The sequence below is a fragment of the Chelonia mydas genome, chromosome 5 (assembly GCF_015237465.2).
Source record: "Chelonia mydas isolate rCheMyd1 chromosome 5, rCheMyd1.pri.v2, whole genome shotgun sequence".
Classification (NCBI taxonomy): domain Eukaryota; kingdom Metazoa; phylum Chordata; order Testudines; family Cheloniidae; genus Chelonia; species Chelonia mydas.
This window is the reverse complement of record NC_051245.2, coordinates 58,356,930-58,379,562: the sequence shown is the minus strand read 5'-3', so window position 1 is coordinate 58,379,562 and position 22,633 is coordinate 58,356,930. Positions and strand designations below refer to the sequence as shown.

Below are 22,633 nucleotides of genomic sequence, written 5' to 3'. Positions count from 1 at the left end.
ATTTATTTTACCAGAGCACTTTTTATTTGTATGTGCATTACAAATGGAATGCAATTAGTGCAGCCTCTGCTCTTGCTTTTACTGTATTTGCACCACAAGTTCAGGTACATAATCCCTTAAAGATGCATCCTTGGTATCTTGTGGGTATAACATAAGAAAATAAAAAAGTATCAGGAGGTAAGATGTTCCTCTTTCAGATTAATGACACAAACACTTGTTTTGCCCCTGTACTTAAGAATCATGGGGCAACTCCCGAAGGCAAGATTGTATCCAGAAAAGTACCCCTGCCTATGGGGGCCAGGACGTTCTACCGGATTCCTGTTATAGTTTCCTCTGTATTCTTCCACCATGAGACACAGCTTGTTTTTCCCCCCTCACCCTGTTGATGAAATTGAGGCCCTGGCCCATGGATATTCCAAAATCCCTGGGGTGAGGCGCAGAGCCATCTATACAGAATCTCTGTGCTTTAGCCCCTGGAAACTCTGTCAGCTTCACTGCAACTGTACTGCTAATGATTCCTTGGCTGCAACTACCCCAGGGTCCTTCTCAAAGGAAGATTCCTGCAGCAGAGGCAGTCCCGTGGTAATGTATTACAGCTTTTGACTATGTTAAATTTACAGGGACATCTCTGTTGGGTGCAAGAAGATATACATCCCCTTTCTGGGCCCTCCTTTGGTCAGCCCGTTCCTTCCTGGCCTGTCTACCACATTTTCCCTCACAGATCCCCATATATGCAGATTAAATATGGCCTCAGTTATCCTCAATCCTTAGATAAAATTCCACTGGCTTCCAGGAGAGTTGTGTTTGAGTATGGACTGAGTAAAAACTAAGTCGGGCTATCAAGGATTTGGCTTGTGTTTTAATGTTGAGTTAGTATTAACTTATTGTAACTTATTATCAGTAACCCAATATGTTAAAGTGAGATAATTTGATTATAGGGCTACAGAATGCACAACAAAGCATTCTAGTCATTCTGAGCTGAAAAACAAGTACAAAACAGACATATTCTTGACTGAAAAATCTTTTTTGTAGTTAGTCATGGCTTTTGTTCACAATAGATTTTTTTAAAATGCTGAAAGAAATGTTTTTTCAACACATGCATATATTATGGTTATAACATTTCATTTCTCCCTAGACTGAGGGAGAATGTACTGTACATACTGTATCCACAGTGCCAGTTTTCCTTAACTGCCTATTCAGTGAGTTTCCCTCTTACTTCACTCTACAGGAGATTTAGTTTTCATATTAACTCATTGCAGGATCTTTTATGAACAGTGACTATCAAACTGTGCTGGTGGGCACATTTGTGCATGCTGGTACAGTTCTCTACTAACTTCCGTTCCCATGTCAATCTTTCACACCACACTCCAATTCTTCTGTTTATCAGCAGTTGTTTTAAACTTATTTCTAGAAAACAACCTGGAGTGGTTTAGACAAACCAAAACAAATTAGAGCAATAATTATTAAAAGACGTGTACAGGACACAAACAATAGAGTTCCTCACATGTATTTAATTCTTCTCATGTTTCTCTCATACAAAATTTGTGGGCCAACTGTGGTAATAACTAATAATGTTAATAGAAGATGACAGAAAATTTCAGCCGAGTGATCCTGCACAGGGAAATTACTCTGGCATGCTCTTTTGATTGTATTCTAATTTTATAGAAAACCTGGGATTCTGCATTTGAAAAGGCAATTTGAATCACCAGGTTTTGAAATTCATTTAAATATTTCAGATTTCTTCCTCTTCCAAATATACTTTCCTATCAAAGCCTTTCCTCTCCATCACCAACTCTCAAGGCTTACCAGCTTTCCCACTGAGAAGGACTTTCTTCAGAACACATTAACACCCTCTATAATTGGTTGGTCAACTAACTCTTTAGTGATGTAAGGCTCTGCCTTTCTCCAGGTCTCTTGGAGCTGAGCGTTCTTAAATGTAGGCACTGATCCTGCAGTGGGACTCCATGCAGAAGGACCAGAACAATATTTTTCCATTTAAATTGGCTTTGGACACAAAGCACATAAAAAACACATACAACTTCACAATTTTCTCTTTTTTCCCCCTCCCTATTATTAAATGAAACTGTAAATTGCATATTCATCACTGAGATTACCAATAATATGGTGACATGTAGCTAGGGTTAGGAGCATGCTGATATGTATGAAAAACAAATTTGGTAAATGTGAGTCAATCCCAAGTTGTTATTATTTGTATTACACAAGGACCTCTCAGAGCCCCAATAATGGTGAGGATCCTATTGTGCTATGCACTGTACAGACACTGAACAGAAAGATGGTCCCAGTCCCAAAGAGCTTGCTATCTAATTATAAGAGACAACTGATGGATACAGGCAGATGGGGAAGTACAAGGAAACAATGAAGCAATATTGTCTAAATAGACAAGACAGACGGGTAGGAGAAGGGGTGTAAAACACAAGCAGAATGAACAATGTATGGTATCAAATGTCATGTTAGTTCCACGTTTGGGGGAGGGGTTCAACATAGGAGAGGATCAGTGCTAAAATGAAAGAAAAGGGAAGGAAAGGGAATCAGTGGGAATGGGCAAGGAGGAGAGGGGAGGATAGGCAGGTGTGGAATGAAGCTGAGGTGAAAAGACTGTGAGGGAGACAGAGGGAGAAGGTTGAAGCGAACAACCCATCAGCACAGGAAAGAGAAAGTCAGACCATAAACAAGCTCTTTAATAGAATTTACCTGAATACTGAAATAGCTAAAAGCTACTCCCTAGACATGCACATGTCAGATGTCAGAAACTGGACTAGACAGCAAGGCCCCGATTCTGGACTGCATCCTGGCACCTTTAAGAGGGGAGTCCCTGGTGATGAAGGGCCAGTTGAGACCACAGCTCAGGGATGTGACAGAGGAAGGAGGACTGTAGCCAGTGCACTCTGCACTGTGAGTGTTCTGGACAGCCTTCCTGGGGACTATTGCAAATAAAGCGTAAGAGCAGCTCCTGAGGCTATTCTGTGTTATTCCAGGGGTTGAAGTGGACTTTGGTAGCCCCACAAGGTGTAAAGGTGGTGTATAGCCACTTTTATCCTCTTCACCCCCTGCACTGAGCCCAGTGGCATCCCAGAACTGGGGCCAAAATGTCCACATTTTCTAATGTACAGTGAGAACTTTTGTTAATGTGACTTTTAAGTCTTCCATTTCTTGTTACCTTCTTCCCAAGTTTCTAGCCCACTTTGTTGTGTTTGTCACAGACAAAGTCAAGACTTTGGCTTCCATTTCCATTTGCTGTATTAAGTTCTTTTTCCCCGGGAAGCCCCCAGTTTTGAGTGCTGTTTCATGGGCTCTCAATTTAGAGTCTGAATCACTCGCAGAAACAAAGAGACAAGAAGTGTGGGTAAGGCCCCACTGCTAGTTTCTATGGTCTTAGCTAGGTTACTATAATTTATGGCTCCATTCTGAGGCCTCTATTACTGGACATATAATTTTGTTTCACTTTCACAAAACTTTCTTCAATATCTCATTGGTTCCTATGTATCCAGTGGCACTTCCGAGCCTCCCAAAACAAAACACCGAGATGTAGAGACCGTGACTGAGCCCTGGTCTACACGACAAGTTTAGATCGAATTTAGCAGCTTTAGATTGATTTAACCCTGCATCTGTCCACACAACGAAGCCATTTTTGTCGACCTAAAGGGCTCTTAAAATCGATTTCTGTACTCCTCCCCGATGAGGGGATTAGCACTGAAATTGACATAGCCAGGTCGAATTTGGGTTAGTGTGACACAATTCAACGGTATTTGCCTCTGGGGGCTATCCCACAGTGCTCCATTGTGACCGCTCTGTACAGCGCACTCAACTCGGATGCACTGGCCAGGTAGACAGGAAAAGTCCTGCGAACTTTTGAATTTCATTTCCTGTTTGGCCAGCATGGCAAGCTGATCAGCACAGATGACTGTGCAGATCTCATCAGCAGAGGTGACCATGGAGTCCCAGAATTGCAAAAGAGCTCCAGCATGGACTGAACGGGAGGTACTGGACCTGATTGCTGTATGGGGAGACGAATCCGTGCTATCAGAACTCCATTCCAAAAGACGAAATGCCAAAATATTTGAAAAAATCTCCAAGGGCATGAAGGACAGAGGCTATCACAGAGACCCATAGCAGTGCCACGTGAAACTTAAGGAGCTCAGGCAAGCCTACCAAAAAACTCAAGAGGCAAACGCCCACTCCAGGTCAGAGCTCCAGACATGCCGTTTCTATGATGAGCTGCATGCAATTCTGAGGGGTGCCCCTACAACTACCCCACACCTGTACGTGGACTCCTGCAAGGGAGTCTCATGCAACAGGGATGAGGATTTTGGGGACGAGGAAGATGAGGAGGAGGGGGAGGTTGAAGATAGCACACACCAGGCAAGCGGAGAAACTGTTCTCTCCAACAGCCAGGAACTGTTTATCACCCTGGAGACAGTACCCTCTCAACCTGGGCTCCCAGACCTTGAAGGCAGAGAAGGCACCTCTGGTGAGTGTATGTACTTTGTAAATATAATACACAGTTTAAAAGCAAGTGTCTTTAAGGATTAATTTACCCTGAAGACTTGGGATGCATTCGCAGCCAGTACGGCTACTGAAAAAGTCTGTTAACATGTCTGGGGATGGAGCGGAAATCCTCCAGGGACATCTCAATGAAGCTGTCCTGGAGGTACTCCCAAAGCCTTTGCAAAAGGTTTCTGGGGAGGGCAGCCTTATTGCGTCCTCCATGGTAAGACACTTTACCCTGCCAGGCCAGTAGCACGTAGTCTGGAATCATTGCATAAGAAAGCATGGCAGTGTGTGGTTCCAGTGTTTGCTGGCATTCAAGCAACATGCGTTCTTTATCTCTCTGTGTTATCCTCAGGAGAGTGATATCATTCATGGTCACCTGGTTGAAATAGGAGAATTTTATTAAGGGGACATTCAGAGGTGGCCGTTCCTGCTGGGCTGTTTGCCTGTGGCTGAAAAGAAATCATCCCCGCTGTTAGCCATGCGGTGGAGGGAGGGGTGAAGCGATCATCCCAGAGAATTGGGTGTGGGGAGGGGTTAGTTGGGTTTGTGCTGCATGTTAACCCGAAAACATCAGCGCCTTCTTTTAAATGGCCAGTGTGTCTTTTTTTCAATTTTACTCTCCCTTTTTTCCCTCCTGCAGCTGCAAATGTTTCAACACTGCAACTAGCATCTCCATCCCAGAGACTAGTACAGATAAGAAGGTGAAAAAAACGCACTCGCGATGAAATGTTCTCTGAGCTCATGCAGTCCACCCAAACAGAAAGAGTCCAGCAGAATGCGTGGAGGCAGACAATCGCAGAGTCCAGGAAAGCACAAAATGAATGCGAGGACAAGTGGTGGGAGCAACAGGAGAGGTGGCAGGATCAAGAGGAAGGGTGGCGGCGGCATGATGAAAGGAGGCAGGATGCAATGCTGAGGCTACTGGAGGATCAAACTGATATGCTCCGGCGTATGGTTGAGGTGCAGGAAGCGGCCCTGCAGAGTTGCAGCGGAAGTGGCCCTGCGAGACCAGCAGGAGAGCAGAGTGGCAGCAGAAGCAGTCATTTGATGATGATGGTCTGCAGACCTACTGCACCGTCTGCTGAAAGCAGTATGGCGCCCGCACGGAAAAAAGGCACAAAACGATTGTCTGCCATTGCTTTCACGGAGGGAGGGGCGACTGACGACATGTACCCAAAACCACCCTCGACAATGTTTTTGCCCCATCAGGCATTGGGAGCTTAACCCAGAATTCCAATGGGCGGCAGAGACTGCGGGAACTGTGGGATAGCTACCCACAGTGCAACGCTCTGAAAGTCGACGCTAGCCTTGGTACTGTGGATGCACTCCACCGACTTAATGCTCTTAGTGAGGACACACACAATCAACTGTAAAAAATCGTTTCCTAAAAATCGACTTCTATAAATTCAACCTAATTTTGTAGAGTAGACATACCCTGAGAAAGTGAAATATCTTTGACCCTTTGCTTGCTTCTGTAGCACATTTTTGTGCAAGGTCGCTACTGATTCAGAGGACGTAAAAGATGAGCACACATGGTGAAAAGCAGAATGATTTGCACACTTCTAGGCATGTCAGCTGTTTTCCATGTTGAGGTGGTGAGGGGCTAATTGGGGATTACGTTGCAGCATTATGGTCGTCAGTTTTGAATATTCCATCTAATGACATCTTTGAGGTTAACTATTAGGAAGTGTGATATTTTCTGTTTTAGTTAAATTTAGTGTAATTCACATCTGCAAAGCTTTAGTGAATTGGTGCTTATTCTTAAATTGCTCGTTTCCATGTTATGGGAACTTCAGACCATCACATACTTGATATAGACTCATAAACTGATAGACTTTAAGGTCAGAAGGGACATTGTGATCATTTAGTCTGGTCTCATTCACAGCGCAGGCCACAGAACTTCACCCACAGACTCCTGCAATAGACCCGTAATCTTTGGCTGAGTTACTGAAGTCCTCAAATCACGATTTAAAGACTTCAAGTTACAGAGAATCCACCCTTTATGCTAGTTTAAACCTGCAAGTGACCCCATCCCCCATGCTGCAGAGGAAGGCAACCCCCCCACCACACCAGGTTTCTGAATTAGGATGTGAAGCACATGATGGTAAAATTAAGTTTGAGTAGTTCTAAAACAAATGTGTTTAATTTAGTTTGTGACATTCAACAGCTGGGATAGGATTTTTACAGACTTTTTTTTCTGATTTATTGTTACGGTATAGACTTTGGAAATTGATGTTGGGCACTGATTCATTTGTGAAGCTATGATTATGAGTATGGTGTTTCCCCAAGTTAGTTGATTCTTGCATCACAGTTCACCTCATTGGACTATAATAGGAACAGACCTGTATTGATTACTGTGACTTACAGGGGGAAAAAAATCTTTGCACTTCACATTGGGTATAAATTATAAATAACATCTCTAAAGGCTGTGCATTACAGAAACAGCATTCTTCTGAGACATCCACATGTAAAGCTGTTGTAGTGGTTATTAACTTTATGATTGCAGTACTGGTGTACTTGACCCACAGCAATGATCACTGTCCATAAAATCTTGAAGACTGGTCTCAATCACCTGCCTTTTTCAGTATTGTTCATTAGCACAGAACACCAAAGGTCACTCTAATAACCAGAGGGTCAACATGCACTACATCAGTATAAATTCATTGGTGGAAAAACAACATTATCTTCTCTCTGTCTTCTGTACTAACACAGAGATGCAGAACCATATAGATAGTACATATAGGTCTTTTGAATAAATTCTGTGTGTATTGCATTTATCTTCACAAATGCGGAGACTAAGATATCTGAAATGGAATAGCTATGAATGAATTATTGGACATCTCATCATGAGTGGCTAAATGTTATATCAGACCTAAGTAAGTGTGTAACACAAATAGACATTTGTGGGTTTTTTCAGTTTTCTGAGACATTTTAGACTTATTTTTTGTTACATTAGGAATTATAATATTAAAAGATGAGCTGAGATGTGTTTAAACCATCCCAAAAAACGGAACTTACAATTATTTATTTAGGATTTGTACTCTGGTAGCATCAAGAGATCACAGCCTGAATGTGCAAGACACTGTGCAAAAAACAAATCACCGGTTAAGCCAACATTCACATGTGCCTTACCACTCAAACATCATAATACCCAAATGTATGCAGTCTCCTCAGCTCCATAGCAGACGCCATTTCCACCAAAACCTGAATTCCAACCTCAGCTACTTGACAGGGAGGCACTAAAAGCTTGGGCATAGAGCACTGGCCTGTGACTCCGGGATCTAGTTTTGTCACTGTCTTCTTTGGCAAGTCATGGCCCCTCTCTGTGCCTCTGTTTCCCCATCTCTGAAATTAGGATAATGATGCTGGCCTCCCTCACTTTGATATCTGCTGATGAAAAGCACTAGATAAGAGCTAAGTATTATTATGACTCTAATCAAGAACGTTTCTCATAAGAATTGGTATTTTCAGGGAGTTATACCGTGTGGAACTTACTCTGGAGTTTAAATATTTGTTGCTCACAAAGGTTCAACAAAATAGCTTGAACTAACACAATGTATTTAAAGGACACCCATTCTTTTTTTAAAATTAGAATTTGAATAACTCAAACTGTCTTTAATTTTTAAAAAATATTCAAGTGTTTCCTTTCTCTTACCAATTAAGGGATTGGCACTTTTTTAACACTGAGTCCCGCATGTGTGCCGTTTTATGCAATTTGATAAGGATTTTTCCTGGGTGACCAAATACTAATTTTATGATGGGATAAATAACATCCTTTTTAAAAACATTTATTAACACTTTAGCATATATTATAAAATGCTACCATGAGCTATCATGTAAATAAAATCATTTCACATATTGTCTACACACTATTTCACTTAACTTTTAAGAGCTCTGTGGAGCTCAAAAGCTTGTCTCTTTCACCAGCAGAAGTTGGTCCAATGAAAGATATTACCTCACCCACCTTGTCTCTTTAAATGATAGCTTTTAAAAAGTCAATAGCCACAGATTTCTGATTGTCCGTGCATGCTGTCATGAGATTTAAAAGTTCATAATTGTGTATCATGGAACCCTCTTACATTGGAGTCCTTTTTTTTTTCCACAGTAAAGCTTTGATGTTATGTAGATGTTCACTGTAACCCACAGTGCTGTTTGTACAATAAAATTCACACACCCTCTGAATAATGGCTTGGTGAACAGGCTTTATGTGGGAAATTATGGGGGCTGGAGGGGCACATAATCCACCCACAGGCAGTTACAGTGCTACAGTGTAGGTTCACGTCCAGTGGCCTCTCTTTTAGCTAGATCCAAAGGTTTCTTACGCCTCCTTATACTGAACTCATTGGAAGCCTGTCTCAGTCAACATATGGCAGATGCAGAAATCCCATTGCATGGCTTTTTTGCCTGCCGGTAGCCCACTGTGTTAGGCTTCTGCAGGTGGATGGCAGCTTGGAGAGCCTTGTACAGAATTCTACTCTGACAAAATTCAGGAGTTTCATTCTTCGCTATAAGGAGATTCTCTGGCCCAAGTCCTTTGCTTTGGCTGCACTACACTCAACTATACTTTAGCCAAAGGTGGCTCTATGCCACATTTGTGCTTTCTGTCCTGTGGTTGCCAAAGCCTAGTCTGGACCCTGGTGCAAATTAGAGCAGACCCCGAGCTATTATAACTTGTGCCAGCTGGTAATAGCCCGCTCAGCTGCCACTGCCCATATCTACCAGCATATCCCCTACATGCAAGGATGTGCACTGGGGGGCCTGTCTCAGAGCCATCTATGCAAACTGTGCACCGTTCAAGGAGTCCCCCAGCTGACCAATTACCAAAAAGGCTGGAACAGCACGAAGGAACTGGAAATGGGGAGGCTGATCTTGTGTTTTATATCTGTATTCACTGTCAGTGAGTTTTATTGTATTTGTGTAATAGACTAGATCTGTTGTTGTATGTCAGCACGTATGTGCTTATATGACAGAGTTTTTTAAACTATTGGATTCAAAGAAAGAAAGGTTTTGACTAGAACCAACCAACCCAAAGCTAAAAATCTAGACTAGTACTCTATTCATTTATTTCATTGTAACTACTCTCTTCTTTCTTCTAATCATTGAATATCTTAAATTGCCATTTTCAGCCCAGGTTTTTAACCTTTACTCTTTCTCTTTTGTTCAATTTATTAATGTAGTTTTTCTGTTCTATTTATATCACCAGGGCCATATATAGCCCCAGACTACCCTATTAATGTTAATGACAATTCCTTCTTAGACTGAGAGCAGTATATGGTCCTTACTGTGTAAGCCAGGTAGGATTAAGAGAGGCAAACAGGTGGATTCCCACTCTTCTGGGATACAGCTGACTGCCATCAGTGCTTTAATAACTAATAGTATAAAATGATAACTGCAGTAGTACTATCCTCCTGTTTCCATCCTGCTTCACAAACCTGCATTAGCTGATGCAAGCTTATTTTGGGCAATATTGGAGGGTGAGGTGTTGCAGGGGAGGGTCTGTCCAAACAAACATACAAAATATTATGTCTGGCTCTATGGAGGTAATAACCTAGAAACTAGAGATAACATGTTTTAGGACATCTTACCCTTCCCTACTATTGCTGCACATGATTCTATAACTTCCTTTGGAAGATTAGTCCACCGTCTAAAGGGGCTCATATATTTGCCCTGATATTCAGCCTAAATTTTAATGTATTTCGTGTTATCCTGTTATGCCATCTTGGATCCTCTATAAACTATTTCCTTCCTTCCTTTTAAGTGATTATTATACCCATGACTTAGTTCTTTATATATTCCCCCAGAAGTCAATGCTTTTATGTTTAGACATTTTTGTTACTTTTTTCTTAAATCCTTTCAAACTGTTGACTTCTTTATGGTATTGAGGTGTCTAGAATTGTATCCAGTGTGCATGGATACACATGGTCAGTGGTTTTCAAACCTCTTGAGCCAGTGGACCCGTTGCCCACTTTTTCAAAGTTCTCATTCTCCCTGTAAAAAATATTTACGGATTTGTATTGAGAGACTTTTTTTCTCTCTTTCTTCTTCAATCTTGCTGGTGATGCTGCAGGAGTGTTTGCTCTTTCAGAGGTTTTGGAACTGGGGCTAAACTGGCAGAACAAAATATTCGCAAAAGACTGAATAATCTCCAGGAAACACTTTCCAATTTTAGATGGATGTTGATGAGGTCCTTACCTGAGGAATTTAAATAAACAAAATGTACCCTTGTTTTGATACAACCTGGTATTTTCCAAGGTAAAAAATTTAATTGATTTAAAAAAATAACTTTATGATAGAGAGACAGTTTAATCACATCTGCATAAGTGGATGAATTCCATCAGAGACAGGGAAATTCACTCACATGCAAATGTGAACAGCACATCTGGACTTTCATTATATACCCATTTCCATCTGCTTATAAATTTCTGAAAAAAATCTTCTTTCTGGATTACATTTTCCACGCTTGCCCTTAGGCCAGAAGTAGTTTGGTTTTTTGGGTTTTTTTAGGAAAGAATTATTAAAATCCATTCACTTCCTGGAGTTATGGAAAGTGAATAAAGAAATATTTCCCATTTTAGTAAATTTAGAGCAGTTTTTCTTCTTGTACATGGCATCAAAATGGCTGCTCTTTACAACTGGAAACATTCCAACTGTCTATCTTCACTGAGAACTAAGCCCTGAGTTTAACAGAGCTTAAGGCCATCCTGGGTCTTTTGATCATCTAGTCTGACCTCCTGTATATCACAGTTCATTAAATTTAAATACCCAAATACTGAGTCTGGTGACTTTAGTTAGACCAAAACATTTCAGTTCTCAGGAGACTAAACCGTTGTGAGCAACACACAGGAAGAAAACAGGAGGGATGAGGTGCCAGTAATGCCCAAGTCTTCTGCAATTATTATGTGAGTTTATACCCAGATGATCGCAGCAGGTGATCCATACCCAATGTTACAGAGGAAGGAGAAAAATCCTAAGGTCCCTGACAATCTGACCTGAAGAAAAATTCCTTTCCCACCTCAAATCTGGTGTCCCATCTCCAGCTGTTGCCAATCTCTGGTGATTCAGTGGAAGGTGGGAGGAAAAAAAATACATCTGGCCAATTGTGCAGTGGGGAGGGGAGAATTTTATTTCCTGACCCCTGCATGTAAAGTGTGGTAGTAACTTAATAAATATTGGAGCCACTAAACTCCCTGGAGTGCTAAGTTAGAAACCTAACTAATATCTGCTTCAATAGTTTTCATCATAGTAAGATTTCAATGCAGAATGCTGACACTGGGATAGATCTCATTCCAATTAAAGTTAATGGCAAAATTCTCATTGAGTAAGATCAAGCTCATATGGAACTGTGATATTAGCTGCTCCGCTAAGGACCAAATCATGAGGTGTGGAGTATCCTTAATTCACTTTGAAGTCAATGGGATTTGAGGGCCAGCAGCAGCTCACAGAATCAGACGTTGGAGTAGCAGTGTAGTTAATATCTGTGGAGAAACTTCTCAACCTAGAAAGTTTTCTCTGCAGAAATATTTCAGTGCAAAGAGATTTATATTGAAAACCCTTTGCTCTGGTGCAGCATGGAAAGCCTTTGTCCTGCATATCTTGTAAACTCCACAGGATGGAACCACTGTTCTGCATAATTTGTAAGTGCCACAGAAGGAGATTTTTGTCCTGCACAGTTGGCAAACGCTGAAGGAGGACACCTTTGTCCTGCACAGCTGGTAATCACTGCAAGAGCAAATTATGGGGAATCTGTTAGTGAAGCCAGCAGAGCTTGTACATTCTGCAAGCTTGGTAATTTCAGTTGAAGGAGATTGTAAACTCTTCTAGCCAAAGAGCTCTGTTGTTTTCGGATTTTTTTCCTTGGGGAGGGCGGCGAGGGAAGAAAAGGGAAATTAAACTACAGTCATAAGTGTATGTACAAACAAACCCTGAGATGACTGATTGATCAATTGCTCACTCATTTTTGTACGTACATTTTTGGAAACATGGTAGCATTTTTTTATTTCCTGTCTTTATTTGTATGCTACCTAGCTTCCTCCTCCTTATTTCTCTGTCCTTACTAGTGTTTCCTTTACCTCCAATTTAATGTATCATCTGCATAATTGATTTAATTAATTAATATCCAGTTTGTTCATTCTTCCAGATCATTAATAATCATGTTTAAAAGAAACGAACCTATTACCAATCTTTTCACACTTCTCTAGACACCTCCCCCAACCCACTGCTTAGATATTTATCATTACTCATTGTTCATAGTGCTTTATCCAGTTTTCAAGCTAAATGACATTGCTCATTTCCAAGACAGTTTGAATTAGTTGAACAAGTACATTTTCATAAGACAATGAACCAAATGCTTTACTTCAGTCTAGATAAAGTGGGCCTGATTCACCGTTATGCTACTCCAGATTTAAGCCTGTATAACTCCAAAGTAATACAGTCTAGAATCAAGTGCAGTGTATAAATCTATATTTACTGCAGTCTAGATATAATGCCTATATCTATGTCTGTATTGCTATCACTATCAATCTCTAGTTAGCTAGTGATAGCTATACAACAATCTAAAAATAGAGATAATGGTAACCACCGGACCACTAGAGTGCTGAAAGCTATAATCCATCGTGTGTGTCTTCACCAGGTTGCAGGCCAGGTAGAAATGTCACGCAGCGAGACCTATAGAGAAAGGCACCATAACAGATAGTCCCATCATCTACTAATTTTTATGATTCAATCAAGAAAAGTGATTGATTTGGGGATCTTTATTGCTATAAATCTATACTTGTATATAATCTATCTATACTTAATCCTAATGTCCCTGTTACCAAAAGGTGCTAGCAGATTTTTTATTTTAATAATGTTCTATTATTTTGTTAAGATTTGAAGTTAAATTTATCAGATGGTAATTTATCTTTATTTGTTTTTTAAAGAAAATTAGCACCACATTTCCTTTTCTTTTTTTCCACTCCTCTGGTACCTACCTGCTTCTGCGTGAGTTTTCAGAAATAATTGCCAGCAGTTCAGCAAGTTCATTAGCTGATTCCCTTAAGACGCTGAGATCCATGTCATCCAGACCTGATGATTTGTATATTCAGTTTTTCCAAGTATTCCCTTTCTGGTTTTTTTACCAACAGCTGTATTGACAAGGTCTTTATTACTTCTAATTGTCAATACCTCTTTTCTTTATTGTTCCTGATATACTGATTTTAAAAGCAATTCACCATCTTAACCATATTAGAATAATTGTTTATTTAATCTCATTTAATAACAGATCTACTTTCTCCTTAGTATTCCTTTTCCTTCTGATATACGGTACTTGTTAAATATATAAATATAGCTCTTCCTGTTCCCCTTTATCCCTTTGGCTAACATTAAATCATTCTCGTCTTTACTGCCCTTATCTTTTCACTCGAATCCTTAGCTGACAGTCCATATTTTTATTAGGATACTTGCCTGATACCCAAGATAGATTCTTTTTTACCCTCAGTTCTTTGAGCAGTCCCTCAGAAAGTCACATGGGCTGCTTTTGTTGGCATATTATAGGATGTTAAGCTGTGTTCTACACTCATGGATTTTCATGTGTCTTCCCATTACAGCCTGCTCCTTAGATTTTACAGGTGCCCAAGCAATTTATTCCTTGAAGCCTTTATACCACTGTATTCTATCAACCCATTGCTTAGTATAGTTTATTCAAATAGCTTTTAATCACTTGGTATGAATATTTCCTATTATGTCACATTCCCAAACAGTTCTTTCTATTGGTAAGAAGTAGATTCACAATGGCTTCTCACGTAGCTAATCTAGATCGATCTAGTAGCTAAGAATATGATTGATTTTATATAGATTTTATTTCTGATTCTGCACTGACTTGCAGAAGGGATAAAAACCTCATGTCTCTGGGTTTAAACCAATCTCTAACTATGAGGAATTAGGATGAGATGTTCAGGGGGGCACATTATTCCACATCTGCTTGCTAGGGGGTTCTTGCACCTTCCTTGGAGGCATCTGGTGACAGAATACTGGACTAGATGGCCCATGGGTCTGATCCAGCATGGCAATTCCTGTGTTCCTAAGACCTTGGATAAGTCAGTTGTTGTATCTCTGCCTCAGTTAACCATCCGAACATAAGGATAATAATCATCTTTGTAAAGTACTTTAAAATCTGCACATAAAAGATGCTATATAATTGCAAAAAATGTGTTATAAAGTAGTTCGGTATAGTATTCTCTGTGTTCTTGATCATGCAGTAACATAGATATTTCTTTGGTGATCAATGTTTAGTTCTATTTTGTTACCCAACAGATGTCTCAGTACGTTTTGTTTTTTTTAACTGAGTGCAGGATCCTGTGAGTTTGGGCTCCTGTATAGTTGGTCCCTTAACTTGTCAAGTTCATTCTTTATTCCTGAAGCTCTACAGAAGATGTCCAATTTCACCTTTATTTTATATTACTTGTAACTTTACCCAAAGTACTTTATTGATACTCTTTTCATTTGTATTGGTTAGAGCTGAGTGAATTTGGAAATTCCATCCTGTGAGAAATTCTGACATTTCAACATGATTTTGTCTCAAATAAAGATGATAAAATGAAATTTCAAATTTTTTCACAGAATGGAAATTCTGAACAATTTTAATTTGGAAATGTCTAAATGTTTTGTTTTTACATTTTTGATCGCAGTTAAATATTTTTACTTTTCCAAAATTGAAATGTTTCTGAATGGATCTGAAATTATTTGTTTTGAGTCAGATATTAAACTGCATTTTCCCACAATGGTGCATTGCCTAATAGGAGTTATGGCACAGGAGCCTTTTGACTCCATTCTCGTTTATGGGCCAGGCTCCCTGCCCCAACTACATTTCCCACAATGCACCAAATCATGTGACTACCATGTTACCCAGCACAGCATGATCAGAGGAAAGTCCACATTGCATTAGGAGAGCTATCAGTCTTCTAGGAAGCCGGACCCAGAGGAGAGAATGGAGGGGCCGAACTCCAACTCTCATAGGGCAATATGCCACAAAGGATATACAGTTTAATGTTTTGTTGAACTGATTTGAAACAAAACAATGGAGGTCCATTCAAAAAATGAAATATTCTGATTTGGGTCAAACCAACCCAAAATTAAATATGGGGGAAATAAATATTTTCAGCAAAATCAAAATGATCCTTTGGAAAATGTCGATTTTGTGAAACCCACATTTTCTGTCAGAAACTCATTCTGATGGAAAATTCCCAACCAGCTCTACTGTTGGTTTTGCAAATATTTATGACATATAACGCTAACTCTTCTATTCTTCCCTTTCTGTCTTCCTTGTACAGATCATACTCTTCAGTGTTACTATTCTGTTTGGAGAACAATACCACCAAATCTATTATGCCTACTAGGGCATTTAGTATAACTTCTAGCTCATGTTGCATATGTCCATTATGCCTTGAAATTTTCTAGATTTTTTGCATAAATAATAAAGGTACTACCTTTATAGTGTTTAATTTTATATGATACATTTTGCTCTCCCTTCAATGGGAGCTGAAGGTGCATATTTGAGGGCAAATGTTGACCTTTAAAGAGCCCTGAAGGGCAGTGTAGAGAGCTGACAAGGTAACAAGGCTGAGTTTTTGTTTTTGTCTTTTCTGTATTACTCAAGCCAAGAGTCATCATAATCCTAGAAACTAAACAGCCATGGTAGTGATTTTATCACCAGGGAAATTGTTCATCTGTCAGTAAGATTGTTGCTAGGAAAGGAAAAATAAAGAGAGGGAGCTAAAATTGCCTTAGACCATTGAGTCATCAGGCCCTCTAGATTCAAAGCCTGAATTGTTTTTGGAGAGGGTGGGGTAAGAGAGTTGCTGTAGGAAAGCTTAAATTGATCAGTGTCTCAATAACATTGGTGTGTGATCTCTGAGGAAATGAGACGGGTGCATGGGAAAAGGAGAAATGGAGGAAGGGAGGGGAAGGATATTAAAATAAAGTTTTTTGGACATTGTTTTTGTCATTCTGTGTTTCTGAAGATGGCCTTTCACAAAGAAGAAATATAAATGATAAAGAATAAAACAGTGTTATATTCTCTGCATCCAATTTAATCTAAATCTAGGCCAACAGAAATGAATATTGGTGTGTGTAGAGAGATAGAAGTCTGGAGTGGCAGAGTACTGTGTGTATGCCTTTTGGGGTGTGATAGTGGAGCTGTGTGCATAGGAATCAAGGGTGAAGATGTGGAGGCTGTCTGCCCATAGAGGCTCAATATGGCACTAAATGTGTGCAAGGACAAGGAATCTTAGGTGGTACAAGTGGCTGTATGGGGAAGATTGCCTACGCAAGAGTGGTTAAGGAATACCTGGTGGCGAGGTGTCTCTAAGTGGTGGCTTGTGGAGAGATACTGTTCTTGTGTAAGGAGTGTCTATATTTGTATGTAGTAGCAACATGTCTTTATGTAAACTGGTCTCTATAGGGGTTGACTCTTTGTGTAAGGGGTGTGTGGTGACAGTGGATTGTCTCCCTATAAGGGTGCCTTTTAGACAGATACGTGGAGGATTGCGGGTTGTCTTTTTGTGAAGGAGGAGCTACATCTTTATGCGGTGGTGAGGTGTCTATTTGTGATAATGAGGTGTTCCTGTATAGAGTTGGGAAGTTTGTGTAAAGTGTAATTTTGTGGTGGTTGTCTGTGTAGGTTCAGGGGTAGTCAATTATTTTTGTCAAGGTCCAAATTTCTTGGTCAAGGTATAGTCAAGTTCCAGACTCCAGAGGAACATTTTTTCACACTGCAATAACAACAATGCTAATAATAAGTAAATAAAAAGATTTCACAGTCCTGGTTGTCCAGATTTGGCCCACGTTCCACCTGTTGACAACTACTGGTATAGGTGCGATAGATTTGTCTGTGATGAGCATGATGTCTGTAGATGTGATGGATTGTCTCCAGGTAAAGGGTGTCTGTGAGGGAATACCTGCATTTGGTGCTGGGTTTTTTTATTTAAAAGGTGATTGTGGAGAAATTTCTGTGAGATGTGATGGATTGTCTGTGTTTGGAGGGAGGTATATGTATGTGATGTGGATTGTCTTTTCTAAGAGCTGTTAGTGGAGGAGTGGTATGTGTATTAGCTGATTGCCTTTTTGTGAAAGGTATTTGTGGGGTGGGGAGATATCGATGTGTCATGTGGATTGTCTCAGTAAAGGGTTTCTGCGGGTGGACATATGTAGCGAATTGTTTTTGAAAAGTGCATCTGCGTTGGGGGGTAAATGTGTTATGGTGAGGGAGATGTGTCTGGAAAGGGTGTCTCTGAAGCGGGGTATCTGTATGGGGAGTGGTGATGTCTGTGAAAGGCATATATGCCTGGTGGTGGATTGTCCTTGTGTAAACAATGTCTGTAGGGGGATAGCTGTGTGGGGTGTCTTTGTTAGCAGTGCCTTCCCTTGTCTCTGTGTGTTGCTGCAGGGACTCAGGGTAAGTTGTCAGTAGCAGCTCTTTTAGGGGCCCATCACTCCCATCACGAAGTCACCCACCCACCCCACACTATAGATCTCTCCCCTGGACAGGCCAGGGCCATCATGTCCTTTATTGTTGTAACTCCCAGATTGTGATACTGTCACAAAACTGTTGCTAGGCAACAAATGTGGTTACCAAGTCTCAGCGAATAGCTGAAGGGGAAAGCGAAGTGTTGCACCATTGTAGAGTAACCATAGCAATGACCTACTATTACAGACTAAAGAATTATCATTAACAATGTTAAAGTATCAAACGGAGGCCCAGGATCCCGAGACTTCCAGGCAGCATCTCTGCATAATTGGGTTATCTAGGAAGAGATCCCAACTCCTTCAGAGCACTTGGCTCCTTGTCTGTATGAGAGGGTGGGGGGTTGTTAATATTATCGTTTGTTTGTATTTATAAAAACAAATGTGCCGTGCAGTTTAGGGCCCACGGGTAAGACAGTAAAACCACATGCGCATAATACAGCTTACACAAATGCATTTTTGCGCTGGGGGAAGGTTTCCTTTTCTGCCGGGGCTTCCTGGTAACAGGGCTGGTTACCGTGATCGTTATTTGTTGTTGAAAGCCATCTAGTCTGACTGCCTCTCTTTAAATCAATGCCAAAGGGGAACCGGGATTCAGTTACCGAAGCGGTTACTCGTGTCCTAAAAACTCAATTCCGTTGTCTTCAAGTTGGGCCAGACACTCGGCTCCTGTCATGAAATTGACCTTGGAAATGCAAGTGCCAATTTAGCGGTGGGCTTCTGCTTTTTACCCAGGGCTCTTCCGGAGCTGGAATGACATGAAGCGATCGCTGGTAGCTCCCGATGGGCTCCATAGTTCTCCCCCTTTTGTCTGGAGTGCCTGAGACTGTATTGTAACCAGAGGCTCCCCTATAAGCAGGAGTCACAGCAAGCGTGATCTCAGGTGTGGGGGCTCTGGGGCAAACCAGGAGGTCATAATGTGTGTCTTGCCTTGTGAACTTACTCGCTTGTTGAGGGTGCTCGGCAAAACGCGTGACTAGTCCGTAGCGCGCTGTGGAACCAAAGGACTTTAAATGTGCTTTAGGGACTCCAGTCTGGGACGGTCCTTCACAAGGCTTCGCTTGCCAGAGTTTGGGCGGGGGGGTGATAAGCACACGCCCTTTTCGGTCTTGTTTTTAGTGCATCGCTCTGCTCTTTTCCTAGCGTGTAGTCAAGGCGTGTAACTAAAACCCTGCCCACTACTCGACAGGAGAATACACCTGTGAGTGATGTGATCAGACAGGTAATGTGTTCAGGTCCCTCTCGTAAGACTGAACCAGGGAGCTTTTGAGAGGGACCAGCAAGCAGCACTCGCCGTTTGTTTTGTGTCCTGTCTTATGCTGAACAATGGAATGGTTGAACTTGCAGCAACAAAACGACCCCAAACGGTGATGATTATTATTTTATTTTTTGTATTTTGCAGGGACCGAGCGTCATGAGCTAACTTCCTGGAAGAGTTTTCCGTCGGTTTTCAAATTCTTCAGTGAAGCATCCGAGGCAAAGAACAGTTCAGTCAAACTAGCCCCAACACGGCGCTCCAACAGAATCAAATATGAAGAGCTTTAAGAGGAGAAAAACATCTCCTTGCTGCTTGTTTTCTGCAAGCAGTCTCCCAGCCCCTCATTAGATTGTTTTCTTTCTAGAGCACAGGGTCGTGATGTATACATCTAAATAGCGTTTTGCATTATTTCTAGATGAGTGCAACTGTCAAAGCAATATGGGTTCACTGGTTGTGCTTCCTGTGGGCTGTAGCTTGGATTTCGTGCTGCCCATCAGTGCGCAGATTAAGGCTGACAGCAGTACTGCACAGTGCAGCATGGTGCAGCTCTAATTGCCCTGACATAGCCCTGCACCGAGCTGATGCCAGAGTTTAACAGCTTCTTCGTGGTCCTATCGCCTACAGGATTTTTGCTGCTTCCTTCCAGGGTTCACTTTTCTTTCTTGCTTGCTTTCTAGGACAGGAGCAAACTTTGGGTTGTATGCATTTTTAACAGAATTGCTTTTAAATAATGTATCCAGGTAGATTTCTCTCCCCTCTTCCTCCTCCCTACTCTTCTTCAGCCTTTAAAATGCTCAGACATCTTTCTAACAATGGAGTATTTTTGTTTGTGCTTTTTAGGGGGGTTAGTTAAGCCATAATGACTCAATTTAAAATTTTAAAAACAGCACAAGACGATGGCGTCCTATTTGGATTTATAAATATGAATTGTTCCCTGTAGCTTTTGAGACCAGAGGAGAGGCTGTGCATAAAAATAGCTCCTAAGAAATAATAAATTAATGAATAGGTATTTCTATGGAGGACCGTTTCTGAATTTAAAATAAGGTTTCTAATAAATCTGTACATTTCAGAAGGAAAGGACTAAATTTAAACCAAAATGAACCGATGCTATTTATGCTGAAATCTTTTGCTTCGTGATTTTAGGATTCCCATTTTTACAGAGAGTTTGTATCTCTGAATAATTTTAAAGCACGAGCTGTAATACGTGTTTTAGTGAAAATTGTAACATAGATTAAATACCTGTATTTAAAATTTACTTTTAGAACTTGGTTGATACCTTTATTTTTTATTCTAATAGAATGTCTATTTTGAGACAAAGCAAAATATAAATTACTCTTTTTAAAGAGGGACATAATTTTGAATAGTAAAAAAAAATGAATATTTACAATCAGTAGTCTTTTCTTCTCTGGGACCAAATGGGATCAACTCTTCACACTTTCCATGTTCTGCAGATAAGGGGTCCAAAAACTTGGGTCCAAATTTGTGGGAAAGTCTCTTTGTATAAAGATTTTTTCCTTCTTTGGCATTATTTATAGAGCTCCACTTGCTTTTGAAAGCTCTACCTTAAAATGCCAATTGCTTTATACTTTACCAATTCAGCAACCGTCTGGACCACACTGTGAATTATGATAGCATAAATAAATAAAAAGTCATGAATGACTGATTTTGCTGATTTTTTAATTCAAAGAAGCTTACATTTTCATATTCGGAATTTTTAATAACTGTAATGCCTCACCATCCTGTATTTATTCAGTTTTTGATTCAACACAGGCCTAATTTCTTTCAAAGTGTTTGCCGAAATAATGTCCCTGCCTTACACACCTGGTGAAATACACAGACAGTTTCACAGAATTTAAAGGTTCAGAAAATCATTGAAATTGCAGACCTCGGAGGGAAGTGTTTTTAGTAATAGTAGCTGATGTCAGCAACTTTTAACTGCTAATGTCTGATAAGCAACAATATGTGCCTGATACCGTGTCTGGCATACAAGTACACTAATTAGTTCTTATAGGTTTGATGAAGCTAAATTAAAGTGATCTTTTCTTCAGTGGTCATGTCTGCATCGCCTCTGTTGTTGTTAGAGCAGAGGCAAAGACAGCAAAAATCAAAACCGTATTTCATCCAACGGCTGTGTTACTTCAAACCAGTCAAATCGTCGGCAGGGTTTGTGATATTGACCCCTTTTTAATGTAATTTTTCCCGTTTCGGCGTTGAAGGAGGAATTCAGTACGGAAGGGGTGAGGGTAGGGGGCTATTGTTGTTAATACGGTGTTTTAAAGTGTTTAATGTGGATTTCAATGTATTTTGTCTGGAGTAAACGTACCAGTAACCGAATCATGTCACTTCAGTGTAAGGAGAGATTCTTCCGGATCTTTCCATTTGATTTGCTAACTTCTTTTCTTTGGTTTCATAAAGTGTGTGCAGTGCTCAGTGTTGGAGGGCCACAATTAGCCAGCTGTAATACTCCATGTATGTACACCAGGCATTGCTGTGATTTAGCTAACCCGGGGTGTTTTGCAGTCCGCACATTACTTCTTTCAGCAACCTCCGCTTCTAACAAGGGGAAATCACTGTAAAATTGCCCGCTATAATCTGCAGTCTTCTCTCCTCTCCCTTTTGTAAATGTCCCTTACACGTGGAGGTCGTCGCTGTGCTTCCTGAGTTAGACTGTCGCAAGCAAGATGCGAGGGGGTTTGCAAGCTGTGGAGATTCCCCAAACAGAGGCAAAGGAAAATCCACGTTTGCCACTGGGCAGCTTCCAGTGTAATCATGTTTCTCAATTTAACCTGTTGATTATGGGTTTGCTGTATAGACGTAAGAATATGGTTCACCTCATTTCTCCCCAAGTAACTTCATGCTGTCGGTGCTGGCCACCTGCCTGGGGCTGGCCTGTCACCCATTTACGCCGTTTGTACTCGTCCCTGGTTTGTTTCCTCTCTGATCAGTGTATCATGTGAATAAGGTTTTAACGCGTTGATTTGCATTTCATATGTGTAGTTCTGTCCTTAAATGCAAAGACCAAGGGGGCGGGGGAGTGGAAAAAAAGCTCTCAAACAAATCCTGCAACCGTCAAACTCTTACCGCTGGGAATGCATGAGGGGGGTTTCCAAGGTGCCAAATATCACAAAATTAATCTATTTTTTTATTTTAATGGCAATTCAGTGCAAAAAAAAATCTACTGTAATAAATACCCTTTTAAAAGTGTCTTTCTCGTGCCCTAATTGACTTGCGTTTTTGCTTATGTAAAGAACTGCAGGGAGTTCTTATGAATTGTATATTTCTGTTTACACTTTAAAAATAATAATAAAAAGCTTTTCTCTTCTAATGTGCAGTTGTCTCCTCATAAACATTTTTCTCTTCAAAGCA

At 40.6% G+C, this 22,633-nt stretch overlaps 1 protein-coding gene across 11 annotated transcripts in view; it reads left to right on the top strand.

Annotated features, from left to right (window-relative positions):
* Positions 1-22,633, top strand: part of FAM172A (family with sequence similarity 172 member A) — a 357,476-nt gene that overhangs the window by 312,271 nt on the left and 22,572 nt on the right. For 8 of the 11 annotated variants that reach the window (XM_043547401.1, XM_037903227.1, XM_037903229.1 and 5 more), the window contains one exon: positions 19,412-22,592. The exons of the other annotated variants lie outside the window; for them this stretch is intronic. In XM_043547401.1, the coding sequence (XP_043403336.1) occupies positions 19,412-19,554 (143 nt within the window). In that variant the 3' untranslated portion in view covers positions 19,555-22,592. Of the gene's footprint in view, positions 1-19,411; positions 22,593-22,633 lie in introns of those variants that run through there. 11 annotated transcript variants of the gene reach the window in all.